The 13901-nt window shown below is 41.7% G+C and overlaps 1 protein-coding gene across 2 annotated transcripts in view; it reads right to left on the bottom strand.

Moving 5' to 3' along the window:
• Positions 1-12787, bottom strand: part of onecut2 (one cut homeobox 2) — a 36910-nt gene extending 24123 nt beyond the window's left edge. For both annotated transcript variants that reach the window (XM_031855564.1, XM_031855563.1), the window contains exon 1: positions 11275-12787. In XM_031855564.1, the coding sequence (XP_031711424.1) occupies positions 11275-12481 (1207 nt within the window). In that variant the 5' untranslated portion in view covers positions 12482-12787. The remainder of the gene's footprint in view (positions 1-11274) is intronic.
• Positions 12788-13901: the final 1114 nt, after the last annotated feature.

Below are 13901 nucleotides of genomic sequence, written 5' to 3' on the forward strand. Positions count from 1 at the left end.
GCAGCACACAAAACAACAGTAGTGATGGGAAATGTAGTCTTTAATTTGAGAAAGACAGGTCTTTAACATTACCACTGTGGAGAGATATTACCACTAATGCACTGCTTTCAAAGTGCATTGGGTAAATTATGTGAAAAAAACTGATATGGTCCTTAAAGCATGAATCAGAGTTGTGATCCTGTCCTCCCTGCTGCCTATACCTGCACTTGTGTGTGTGTGTGTGTGGTTCTGACCAATTGTGCGGTGTGTATTCTTGGTGAGCTCCACCTCGACGAGCTCAGAGTCCAGGTGTCACGTTTGATTTGACCACCGTAATAAAGCGGTCGACAGGACCATTTTCTCCCCTGAACCCCGAGTCGCTTAGTTCGCGCCGGCAACACTTCTACCGCTCCAACACTGCCGGGGCACCGTGATTGGTGTGGACAGACTTAACAAAATAAATCACTAGGCTATTCCACTTATTTTCTTATTGGGAGCTGCAGCGTAGGTTTTAAAGGGTCTGAACGCACAAGGCTGATGTTTGGAGTTTACAGACTCGAGCTCGGTGCTTTGCTGAATGAAAAACGTGCAATGTGTTTCCGGGGTCGCGAGGTCAAAACCTTGTAACTCTCGTCTCCTCCTGGTATTCACCTGCAATCTGTATCTGCATACGTTATCCAGATAATGACTTCTGATCTCAGGTCTTAGCAATTACAACTGGTATTCATACGTGCTCTTGATTCTGCCTGCATGGGGATCAGATCTCAATATGCAAATGTTAGGGACAACAGACAGCATGCTCTCGAGGGACTACTACAAGTTGCAAGGCGAGGGTCATGTGACTGACAGCCGAAGGCTTCCATAGGCTACTTTTACTGAGACTTGCTAACTCTTGCTAAAGTTACATATACTGTAAAAAAAAAAAAAAAAAAGGCAATCAGAGCCAGAAGCTCGCAAGCATTAGTGCTAGCTCAGCTTCCTTTATCTTGCATGTGGTGGAATTCCCTTGAGAGTCTCCCAGAGCAATGCTGCTGTGTGGGCTCTACTCTTTCTCTTTTTCTTTTTTACATTGCTAAAGAAGGGCTTGTGTCTTTTTGGCGGAAAGCTTAAGATAGCTGGAAGAGGTGATGTAATGTAATGATGTCATTTCTCACCAGGGGTTCTCATCCTTGTAAAGTAAGACCCACTTATGATTGTTCAAAAAAAGATTTCAGAGTACCATTTTCCCAAATAAATAACACAAAATACATAACCAGGCAAAAAAAAAAAATAAGAAAAGACTAGACTAAAGACCGGGCTGTAAATATGTGTAATGCCACGTTCAGCTGTATAAAAGCTAAATACGTTTCTGCTCATCCTCACCCATCTCTGCCTGCCATTATGAGTTCAGATGTAATGTATTCGAGGTTATATTTCCTCACCACACGCTTTGGGGCTTTTACTGTTGCACGGTTTGTCTCCCACATCACATTTCTGTTCAACAGATACATTTTGTGTCACTGCATCCAAGGGAACGCTAGCTAGCAAACAGTCAAAACACGTTTGTGTCTACCTGATGATGTCATATTCAAACGTAACTGGTCATTTAGGTTATGAACAGTAATCTGATGTTTATTTATGTGACTTCTTGAGCATATTTAGATATACAAATAACTTTGTATAGTACCAAAAAAAAGGTAATTTTAATTTAATAAAAGCATTTGTCAGTACTTCCGCAGTCTAATACAAGGCGCTCTGAGGCAGCTGATTTACACCTGGCTGATTGCATTCTGATCGCAAATACAAATATGAATAAATATTCAATTATGAGTCTATCTACTCCCACATGCTCGTGTTTTTCCTGATCCAGATAAAATATCAAGAGAGAGATCAGATGTTAATATGGTGGAGATTTAGTCTTTTATAACATTGACTAAAGTATCAACATTTCCAAACACCTAAACGATATAACAGGATATTTGTTTGTTTGTCCGATAAAATCTTTCTTTCCTTCTTTCTAACTCTACACCCCCAAATTTATTTTGTTTTCAAACTCCTTCAGCCCCAACCCGACGCTGACTCATGTGACATCCCTTGAGACAAAAGTTTTCATACAACTTTTCCACATCTGCAGTAGTACTCCCCAACACCTGTAAACACACTTTATCATGCCGCGGTTTCCAGCCTCCAACACTGCTATCGACAGGAGAGGACAGAAATAACCGGGTCTGTCAAATCTTCTCACGCTGACACACAAACAAACATCAAAAGTCTCCTCTCAGCAGCCTGAAATCCATTAATACGGATCAATAGCAGCCTGTAAATATGCAGGAGGTCAGAACAAAACCCCTGAAAACGGACACAAACTGTATTCCCACAGTCTGAAACCGTAAAGCCAAACCCACACAGACACACAAGCAGTTACTGCTGGTAATCTGTGTCATAAAGCAGGGTCCGGCTCATAAATAATGCACTGTGTCTGCCTGCAGCAGGATGCGTAAAATGGAAAATATTTAGGTTAAGTCATTCAGATTTTCAGCACGATTTGACTCTAAGTGGCCTCTTCTCTTTCTGTTCACTAACAGAAAAGACATTATAGGATACGTCTGACCATATTTTTCCGGCAATGAAGTGAGCATTCATTTAGCATTGTGTGTATCCAAAGCCTAATGTATCTTATTTCCCTGTGCCATAGAACTCCACTGTTGTCCAAAAGCTATTAAAAACATGTTCCTTCATTACCACGAAAGGCCTTCCAGCAACTCAAAGTGCATAATCTCTCTCTGGTCGGCTTTTTGTAGCAAGTGTTGATTTCCATTGACAGCAACTTAACAGTGATCTAGAAACAGTAGGGTGGAAGGATTCTGAATTAATGTTGATGAGAACAGTATTAGTGTTAAAAAGAGACACTGAGATCCGACTAAATGTTACCATACAACTGAACTGCACTCGCAATTGCGATTCGATGGAAATATATTATGGTTTCAGTTCTAAAGAGTTTGAACGTTGTAAATTGAAACAAAACAAAACAAGCTGCAAAACTACTTGGTTATGTTTGTGTGAAAAAACTACTTGGTTATATTAGGTTAAAAAACAACTTGGTTATGTTAGGGTTACAACACTATATGTCAACAGCAAACATAAACCCCGACAAAAAAGGTTTCCCTCAAATTTGGGGAAGGTAATGTTTAGGAGACAGGGCTGGTATGATATGATTCTGTTGACGTACTGATGGAATAAGTGCTCTGGGAATGTACATTATACTGAATTACCATATAAACTATTAGAGCACTTCCCCCTATGTTTACTCGTTTGTGCTGACCATGGATCCTATTTGTACAGCTTTTATATGAGCTATTCTATTCTAACACTGCTTTGAGCATCCATAATTCACTGAGAGTCACAGGCAGGCAGCATCCTCCAACCAAACAATGGACTCCTCCTCCTCCTCCTCCTCTCTCTCTCTCTCCTCTTCCCTCCCTCCATTTTGCCTGGTTAACCCGGCTGCGAGGTGAAGAAGAAGTGAAGTGAGCAGACCGAGGCGGGTCACGCCGAGATTCCCATCAATAATTCATCGGGCCGCTGCTGCCTCTGCTCTTGTGTTCAATTCCCCTGATGATCACATAATACCTTCCCCCAAAAGAGAGAGAGAGAGAGAGAGAGAGAGAGAGAGAGAGACAGGTCCAAGGGAGGAGAGAGATGGCGAGAGAAAGGGAAATATTCGAAATGAAGAGGGAGAGGAGAAGGAGGCAAGGGGAAAAGCTCCAGAAAGACATTTAGACGGACAGATTTGTTTTTCTTTTATCATAGACTACTGTTTGGTAATGTTCATACCATTTTTCTTCAAAATTCTGAATTCTTACACTCGTATTGTAAACCTTGTATGTCCAAGAATCTGCTTTAACAATACTGTACTTGGACGACATGGCTAAAAGAATGTGGAAACCAAAATACATACCTGTGTACCTGACACATGTTGTCAAAATGTTATTCTTTTCAAAGGTAAAAATATAAAAAATGTTGAAAGGAAGCGCTCAACAGTGTATGGGGCTGAAATCACCTGAACCGTACACCAATATGTGATAGAGCTGAAGGCACCATTAATCAGTGTGGAACCTCGTTGCAGGGATTGTTTTGCTTTGCTCTACCAATCAGCAGTGGCTGACGGATTTGTCCCACCATCGATAATTTAAGTGGACACAGAAGCTGTGATGGTGGTTTCTAGAAGTAGTTCATTTGATGGGTTTTTTTCTACGATGATTGAAAACATTAACATTATTTCTGTATGTCGACTTACAACAACCTGTAGTTATGTGGATTTCATACAAGGTAGTTGACATTTTTTTGTGGCAGTTTTTGTCGCTAGCCAACATTTGCAGGAAGATGACCATTCATAAACCCGCTCATAAATCTCTGATTGGTTTATTGTTTTTCCAGTTGGGGAAACGGCCTTTGAAAAGCACAATAACAGACCTTTTTTAAATCACGAAAAAAATTAGTCACGCAGAAGCCGGTTCAGAATCCCCAGACTAGGTACACAAAAATATATAGACAGTCGTGTCCACATACATTTGGCCATATAGTTTATTTGTGGTCATTTAAATTAAGCAAATTTCAGTTTTAAATTTGACAGGAAAAAAAATCACTTCATCAAACTATCAACAGATACAACAATTCAGCACATAACCCTAACCCTATTTATATAAAAAGAAGGAAAACAAAAAGACCTAGCTGACTCCAGATCACCATGTAGTAATTTACCTTTCGCTTTTATGCAGACGACGCCATGCTGTACTTGTCTGTCAAATGTGATGATCTCATTTTAGTGAATGCCTGGATTCTATGATAGGTTGGATGTCCCAAAACAATTCTCAAATGAAATGAAATGACACACCGGCAGTTATTTGGGATTAATTAAGTGGGAGAGTTCCAGCTGGACATTCTCTATTTTCCATATAATTAGTACCAACTTGCTTTTTGAAAAAGAACACATTAGTTACCCAGCTCCTCCTCTTTTGTGCTAAATTTTCCTTTTGAAAAGTGCTATATAAATAAATCCTATTTACATAATCACTCTAGAACACTGCAGAAATATGAGCGAGAGAGTGAGAGAGTGAGGAATGGGGGAAGAGTTATGCAACTACTGGATATTTTCCTTATTGATGAATGGTTTGGTCAATAGAATGATCAACATGGGTAAAGCTGCCCATCACAGTTTCCTAAAGCTCAATCTGTTGTCTTCAAATGTTTTGTCTGACCAATGTCTAAAATGGCAAAACATCCAATTTACTAATATATAATACAAAGACAGTTAGTAAATTCTTCTTCAGTTCAAGAAGCTGGAACAAGAGAATCTTTGTTATTTTTTGCTTTGAAGATGACTTTCAACTTTCTGGGAATAGCCTAATCAATAAATCAAACAATTGTTTCGGCTCTAAATAGGACGATATCAAGCGATTAATTCAGTGAGGAAGAAAAAGATATTGAAGGGTACGAGTGGAGAGGAAGTGAACTGAAAGAGAGAACTGAAAGAGGAAGGCTAATTCTTCATATTTTCATCGTTGTGAATGTACAGAACATGAATGTTGATAATAGTCAGAGAAAAAAGAAAAATAACCCTGCCTCACAGCTCTCTCATTTCTTTCTCCGCCCTGCATGCTGCTCCTCCCTCTGCCCTCTGCCCGTCTCAGGGTCAGGGGAATATTTGTTCCATCTATTGTCTGAGTGTTGCAGCTCTGACCTTTAACCTCAGCTCTATTGGTTGCTTGTAGCGTTGTTGATGTAGGATTTGAGGCTCGCTATGTTCATACAGTCATTGTAAAGAGAGAAGAGAGTGATGAAATGAGCAAAATGTTACGCCTGGCAAAAAAATGTATAAAAATAAGATTGAGTGTGGAGTATCTTCACAACAACCAGGAGTGTTGGGGGTTTTCTGCCGTAAAAACTGGGACAATATAGCCTCCATTCTCTGTGAAAGCACTGGACGCAAAATTCAGTTTCAATGTCAAGCTGGAAGAAAGAAAGCCATTCATATTCCTCACTTTCAGAGGCCCAGTACATGTTTAGCCTAGCTTAGCACAAAGGCTGGAAGCATTGGAAATGGCTCGCCTTGCTCCATCAAAAGAGAAAAAACAAATGTCTGATTTACATGTTGTTTTATGAAAAGCTAACAAGCTAGTCACCAATCTTTCTTGTCATCAACTGGGTTTTGCTGCCAGCAGCGCTCCCAGTCTTTTCTTTAAGTAGCTTACATGTTTTGTTCAGTTGTTGCTGAAATCAGAAAACAAAATCTGTGGCATATAAATGATAAATTCCTAAAAAATGTATCCAAAATTCAGAATTGATTAAAATGAATTAAAAAGCTTTACAACGGCCAGCCGCTGACTTCACCCTGTTATCAGACGAGGAAAAAAGTTTGCTACCCGGTCGCCTGAAAAAGATGTTGACATTCTACGTTCCTGCAAACCACAGATACACTGAATGTCAATGTTTCTGAAGCCCATGTCCGTTTTCATATCAGCCTCGTATCACGCTGGCAGAAACGCTCAATTTTACGTAGTTAACATTTCTGACACAATTGGTTAGGTTTAGGTAACAAAACTACTTGGTTATGGTTAGAAAAAAGATGTCTGTTTGTGTTCCAATAATAACGTAACAACGGTACGTAACAGCCGTGACAACCAAAACAAACTAACTAGCGTAATTAAACAATAACTGCCCACAGCTGACTTTCTTACGTAATATTATGTCAGGAACAGATTCTTCCTCTCAGCTGTCACCTTACTAAACTCTGCACCACGGGGATAGCCCCATCCCCAGTTGTCCTAGTACTTGTACTCTGTGCAAGGACAATAAAGTTGAATCTGAATCTGATCTGAACAAGTGCAACAACCGTGCATAACAAGCGTAAAGTCAACGTTGACTTTTAGTTTCACGCGGTGCAGGAACAGCGGTCACCTGGGTGAAAGTCCTTTTTGCCTCGTCCACCAAGATTTCGACCCGCTCTAAGTGGACTTTCTCGTCTGTTACATCACATTTCTTCCAACAACGGTCACGCTGTAAACTACTTCACTTGCTCTGACCCAATGTAAAAAGACGTTGACGTTCAATATATCTTTGGTTTGCTGAAACATACTATGACAACATTACTTCCTGGCAACTAGGCTGTTGTGCTAAGCTAGGATAATGTTAAGCACAGTTAGCTTCTAGGTTGTAGCATCAGGCTTTCCTCAACAACACTGACTCTTGAACTGGTGACCAGCTTTCTGAAGATACAGCATGTCAATCAGGAAGCTTTCTAGTTATCTAGTTTCCTAATGAAGAAAGCTGAAAAGAAAAAAAGGGGTTTGTAGTAAAACAAATATTTATTCCTCAATGCAAGGAATTGACACAGTGTCAATTTGGTATCGACCAACCAAAACTGGGATAGCCCACTGCAACTATTGACTCTACTATTAAAAAAACATTCAGTCAATCACTAACCCTAACAATGATTTCAGGTTTGATTCGTGGATAGGGGGCCTTTTAAAAAAAGAAACCAGCATCACACACACACACACAGCAGCCAGCGAGTGTTTTGCAGAGAGGGAAAGCAGATGAGCGTAGCTCCGTCAGACAGCAGTTTGAGCACGAGGCTGTTCACGGTGTATATTTTACACAAAGCAACACGGATACTCTCCTCCAGCTCCACCCTCCATCCACCGTCACTCAAGTCATTTTCACATCAACACATATCGTCAAATGCCAGCCCCGAAAATGAAAGAGCCCCTATCGAAGTAACACACACATCCTGCAGATATAATCTCATCTACATGTGTACACATTTAAAATGTAGGGGTACAAAATAATGTAAATGTGAGGGTAAAAGCTGGACCACATCCACTGACCGAATCTAGGCTCATTAAATGCAAAATTCCAAATCAATTTTTTGGAGAATCAGCTGGCCGATCTGAGATGTTTGGATCTCCATTAATTGGAAAACAGATAGGGGGACAAAAAGAAAACACTGCCTATTAGCAGTGATTATTCTTTATAAGAGTCTATTCAGCAAAGACTGCTCAGACACTTAAAACCATGTTACATGCACACCACAAATAAAGCCAGGATTAGTTTAAAAGGAGAATTAACAGATGTTACTTGTAAACATTGGAATACGAGGCAGCCATCAAATATGAGAAAGTACATCAGGATGTCAGGTGAAACCATCGCAGATATGTGACTTTAGAACACGATCCGATCTAAAGGTCACAGCACAAAAAACATTTAACACAAGGTGTAAGAATAGAGATATGACAGGAAATAAAATTAGTTTATAAAGGTTATTATGGAGCTCCTGTCAGAATTTATTTTTTAATGTTGTTTTAGGAATAATTTAGCAATAAAATAGCTTCATTCACTGAAGTTTATATTCACTATGGGAAATAAAGGAGACACGTATTGGATAACGTTCATTGCTGATAGTTATACTGAATATAAACAGATACCATGACTTCATTAAGCCTACGATACATATCATTTGGGTGATATTTGAAATGTCCCTGTGCAAATATATTTAAGGAATAAATTTAGTATTCGATGCTCAGTAGAATACTTAATATATCTACGCTACTAACCGAACTTCATACAATTATAAACATTTCAAACATACTACATCTACTCTCACTTATTTAAGTGTAATGTGTTTCTTCTTCTTTCTGACCTCTGTGTGTGCTAAATGTTTTATCTTGTTACAGCAGAATGGCTGATACTACACGAGTAATGAGGTTTTTTTATCAAGATAATTATGGAATTATTTCAGCTATTTGAAGTAAGGCATAGTAAGGGTACTCTCCATTTAGTGATACTTTAGAAAACTCCACGTAGGTTGTGTTTGTTAAGTGAACAGTACCGTTTATTATATTTTACATATAATGTCGATTTGTCATTTCTATTTGTTGTCATTTTCACATGTATGTTTTTTTTTCTATTCCAACGAGGACACAGAGGTATCGATAATAAATAAACACATCTTGTTAAAGAAATCTATTTGAATTGACTTGCTTTCACCAGGATCATTCCCTGAGTATCAGTCCAGAGACTCTCTGGACCGATTGGACTTATTGTTGGATTCATATTAGTGATCGCAGCAGAAACACATTTCAGATACTATAACCTTATTGAAAATAAAGTCAAACTCCACACTACATCATCTATATCTAGAGTAAAACACTGCCCCATGAAAAACACGTATGTAAAATGTAAACTGTCCATGAAATTAGAAAAACAGCTTTGCTTTTAAGCTCCATGACAAGAAAGATTTCTTTCATTTCTTTAATAAGTAATTGGGTTTAGGTTTTTAGGAATGTTTAAGTCTTTGAGTTTAGCTGAAAACGTGTTGTTTTTTTACTGGACAGCAGTGAACATAATAAAGTTCTCTTATTCTGCATTGTTTCAAATAGTATTTTATAGTTTTATGTTTGTTTAGCTTCGTTGACTTTGTTTGGTTATGTCCCAATATTTGTATTTTATGCAGATTACTTCATCTTGGTTGCCACGTGTCAAATAATGTAGGAGCATGAGTGAAAAGCAGTTGTTAAAGACTTCTTTTTAACTCTTTAAAAGTGTTTTTGGTCTTTTTCTTAAGCGCACAAACCAGAAACATGTATTGAAGTGAAGTGAAGTAGTGAAGCAAACTATTATTGTATTGCCTGTAAAGATATTTCATAAGTATCCTGATGCAGCTCTTCTAGAAGCATCTTTCCAGCATCTATGTGTTACAAATCTTACCTGTTAGTATTACAATGTGTTGTTTTGGAACCTTGGTGAGAAGGAGCAAATAACATGTTGATTTAAGGTGAACACACTGTCTCTCTCTTTTATTCGTAGATTAACTGAAGGGAGATAGATGTTTCTTTTTGGGTATCTTTTTGGGAGAAACGTATCCTGCTTCTAAAAAACTAACTTTTTCTTTTATAAATGTCACAAACCTAATTTTATCTTCTTGGCTTATGAAAAGTTCACATTTTGAAGATTTTCACAATAAAAGCAACAACATCCATTGGATTTATGAAAAGTTTGAGTCCTGTGCGAAAACCGATTCAATTGCGCAACTGAGCTGAACTTGTGTATTCTTCATACTGATTTTTCACTAACTAACGGCTGCAATGAGATAAGAAAACCCCTTATAAATGAATAAGTGAATGTAAACACTATATCTCACTTGTGTCTTGAAGCTAAACTCAAACATCCGGCTTACAAAATGTCCAAATCGCCATAAAAACACCTCTGTGAAATACCATTAAATGTGATCTCACTGGCAAACTAAAACCCCACATAAGACTGTTTATGTTACACAATATAACAAGAAACAACGAGAAGAAAAACACTCTCATCCTGATCCTGAAAAGCCACCTGATTATGTTTTGCTGCTGCTGCCGTCCCCTGCAGACAATAGAGGCTGGATGGGAGGGGGGCAGACAGAGGACGCAGTTCCTCACTAGAGGGGGCACCAGACCCACTGATGCTGCAGACCGTCGTGTTTATGTCACACAGCCCGTCTGATCGCTTGAAGCGCCTCTCGCGATCAAACACAAACCCCTCTCCCCCTCTCTCTGCCCGCTGTGAGTGCTCTCTCGCACCTCTCTCCCTGCAAAATACTGCAAGAGAATAAAAGCAGCCTTCAGCGGGCTAATGACAGCGGCTGCATAATAGAATCCCTCGTACCCCTAAAATATAGAACAACTCTGAGCCTGAAGTTTGACTTTAATGGAAGAATTATTTCCTACATTTTGTGCAAATTTTCCTAAATTATTTTGAAGTGGAAGCACTTCCTCTTTTTTCTCCCCTCTTTCCCTTTGTTTTTCTTACTGTTATTTTATTTTGAAGCCATAATTTGGGTGAAATTTATAGCATATAATAATTTAATTGATATTTAGTAAAAGTGCAGTTTTTCCCTCTTATATGCAGGGATAGGAAAAAATAATCTGGGTCGCTGCAGGGAGAGGGGGGGAGGGGGGGGACTGTTGGAGGGAAATCCCGTGACCTTGTCATTTCCCATCGATCCCTTTTTGTTATTGATCAATAATGGTAATCATAACACCGGTGATTCTAAATACATTTCCTTCATCTGAATTGGAGTGCGGGAAAGGAGCCGCGAGGAAACACCAAAACAAAGCCAGCAAAAAGGTTTCGGGGGAAAATAGTGACAGTTGGAAAATCATTTTAGATTTCTTTTTTTTTTTTTTATTTATGGGGGAGATTTAAATTACTCTTCTTGTCCTGACGCACGAAGCAAACCAAAAGCCACCAGCGTGGCAGCGCAGTTTGTTGTGTTCTTACCTGCCAGTCTGAGGGCCGACATCCTCTGAAACTCAGGCTCCTGCAGCCACTTCCACATCCTCCTGAAGGTCTCCCGGCCTGACTTTAGTTTACTCCAGGGTTTGGGGTTCCTCAGGAGGTCCGACAGGGTCCCTTGTGAGCGGCACAGCACCCTCTGGGCGAAGATGGCCTGGGGGATGCTGTACCTCTTCAGCTCCGCCGTGATCCTCTGCGCAACCTCCTTGGTGTTGATTTCCTCCTGCTGCCCCGAGTTGTTCACCCCTTGCGTCCCCGAGGAGGAGGGCGGTCTTTCTCTGGTGGAAGCCAACACGGGCCCGTGGGATGGAGACTGGAGGTGGGCGTGGGGGTGGTGGCCCGCCGAGGACATGGCCGGGTGCCCCGGGTGGTGCATGCCGTTCAGGTGCGGCATCATCCCGGCCGTCGGGCCACCGAGGCCTCGGTGCTGGTGGTGGTCCCCTCTGGCCAGCATGGAGGCAGTGTGGTGCGCGTCGAAGTTTATCATCTTGTCGTGGCCCCCATGCGTCGCGGTGCCGTAATTGTGGAGACCCTGCTGGGTGTTGTGTATGGAGCCCAGGCCGTTGCCCAGCACCGGGGAAAGGCTCTGACCCATCCCGGACATGTGGTCCTTGTGGTAGGGGCTGTATAGGTTATTCATGCCCGGCAGCCCCCGCTCGTCCCGCATCAGGGTGAAGCTCCCGCTCACGTTCCCGGAGAGCCGCTGGTGGTGGTGATGGTGGTGGTGGTGGAACTTGTCAGACACGGTGGAGATGGGCGGCAGCGGCTGCAGCGGGGTCAGGGTGGTGTAGGTGCCGCTCATCCCCATCCCGGGAGACGACGTGTCGCAGGGCACGCTCATGGCGTGGTGCAGCGGCAGGGACAGCTCCGGCCGGTACTCCCCGCTGCCGTCCAGTATCGTGGCCATGCCGGACACCATGGCGGAGCGGGACGACGCGGCGGCGGCGGCCAGGTCCTGGTGTATCCGCAGGGTGGCCGCCGCTGCCGCTGCCGCCCCGTGGCCCCCCGAGGAGCTCCCGCGGCCGTGGTGCGGGCTGTGGCCGCTCATCAGCTCCACGTCAGGGACCATGGAGCTCACGGCCACCCCGCCATGCAGGCTGCCAAGCCCGTCCATTGTCATGTCCGTGTTCATGGCATAGACATCCAGGTCCTTGGCCAGACATCTATAGGCGTTAGTGTAGGCAGTCTTCATTCATCTGTCCTCTCAGTCCATCGGGTCGAGCGGAATGATGTCTCCTTCTTCTCCTCCTTTCTCTCGCTGCTTCACCCCTGATGCGCCGGGATGGGTCAGTAGCCGTATTCCCCCCTTTTTCCTTCACTTCCTCGGTTGTTTCCCCGTCCTCCTAAGGCCTCTCCAGCTCCGTGTCTTTGTGTGTTTTCCCCGGTATGTGCACATAAAAAAAAAAAAGTGTTTTTATATTTATTATTTTTTTTATCTCGATCGTACGGGCCTGTGCGGTGGCTCCCCCATATCCAGCCCTCTCCTCCTCCTGCGTTACTCTGCTCCTCAGACGGGAGCTGTCCACGGTCCCCTAGCCGACCGCTCAACCCAACCTGCTGCGGGAGGCGGAGGGGAGGAGGCGGGCTCGGATGGAGGGGCGTCACCCGCGTTGATTGACTGTGGAAGTGACCAATCAGAGGGGCCGGTAGCCCTAACGGGCATGAAGAGGGAGTGGTGCAAGGGGCCAGTTGGCCAATCGGCGTCTTCGGTGTGTGCGGCGATGTGGACGGTGGAGCTGCTCCGGGTTGGATTCGAACGAAAATATTATTATTGTACAGTCTGAACAATGCTAATAGGCTATTAATGCGACTTTTATAAATGTGCGTGCAAGGCATCATATCTTGCTAAGTTCTCTGGCCTTTATTTTCTCCCTATTCAATAATCTGATAGTATTAGAAATTAAAAATGAATTATTGTGTGGATGTGGAACCACATTTTCAGCTCAATGTGTCTTCCCAACTTACCCAACTTTATCTTATTTCAAGCAAAGAAAAGACACATTCATATGATATTTGATAAGCTACTATGACTGTGACTTTTCTTGCAGCAGCAGTCGAGAAATCCAATTTCCCCCCCAGTGTCCATTTAATAACTTCTGGAGCTAACGATCATATCACATGATCTTTTTTCACAAGATGGAGTTTCTCTAGTTGTTTTAAAATAAACAAAACATGGATAACAAGTATTTAAAGTGCTCATAAAAAATGCAATTTTCTTATGATTGAAAGCTCCAGAACAGTTATTAAATGGAGCATTTGATGAGGTTGATCTCTTTCTTTAACATTTCATACAGACATTTACTAACGTGTTTGAGGTGTTCTCATCAAAATGTATCAGTTATCACATTGTATTTTAAGCTCTTTATTTATAAATATAATATGAATAATTTAGATTTACTTATGAATAAGTAAAAGAAAGTAAAGACAGTTAGAAAAACAAAAACAGCAAACAGTGACTGTGTGGAGAGTCGCCTTCACTCTACTCTACATGTGAAGCACGACTCAAATGGAGGATGCAGTTTTTTTTTTTCTCTTTTGCTGCTGCAAAGAAGCAAATTGCCCACAGGGATCATTAAAATTTGATCTCATCTCAGCTCTCATCTCATCACCTG

The sequence above is a fragment of the Anarrhichthys ocellatus genome, unplaced genomic scaffold (assembly GCF_004355925.1).
Source record: "Anarrhichthys ocellatus isolate YVR2014 unplaced genomic scaffold, GSC_Weel_1.0 scaffold16, whole genome shotgun sequence".
NCBI classification, from domain to species: domain Eukaryota; kingdom Metazoa; phylum Chordata; class Actinopteri; order Perciformes; family Anarhichadidae; genus Anarrhichthys; species Anarrhichthys ocellatus.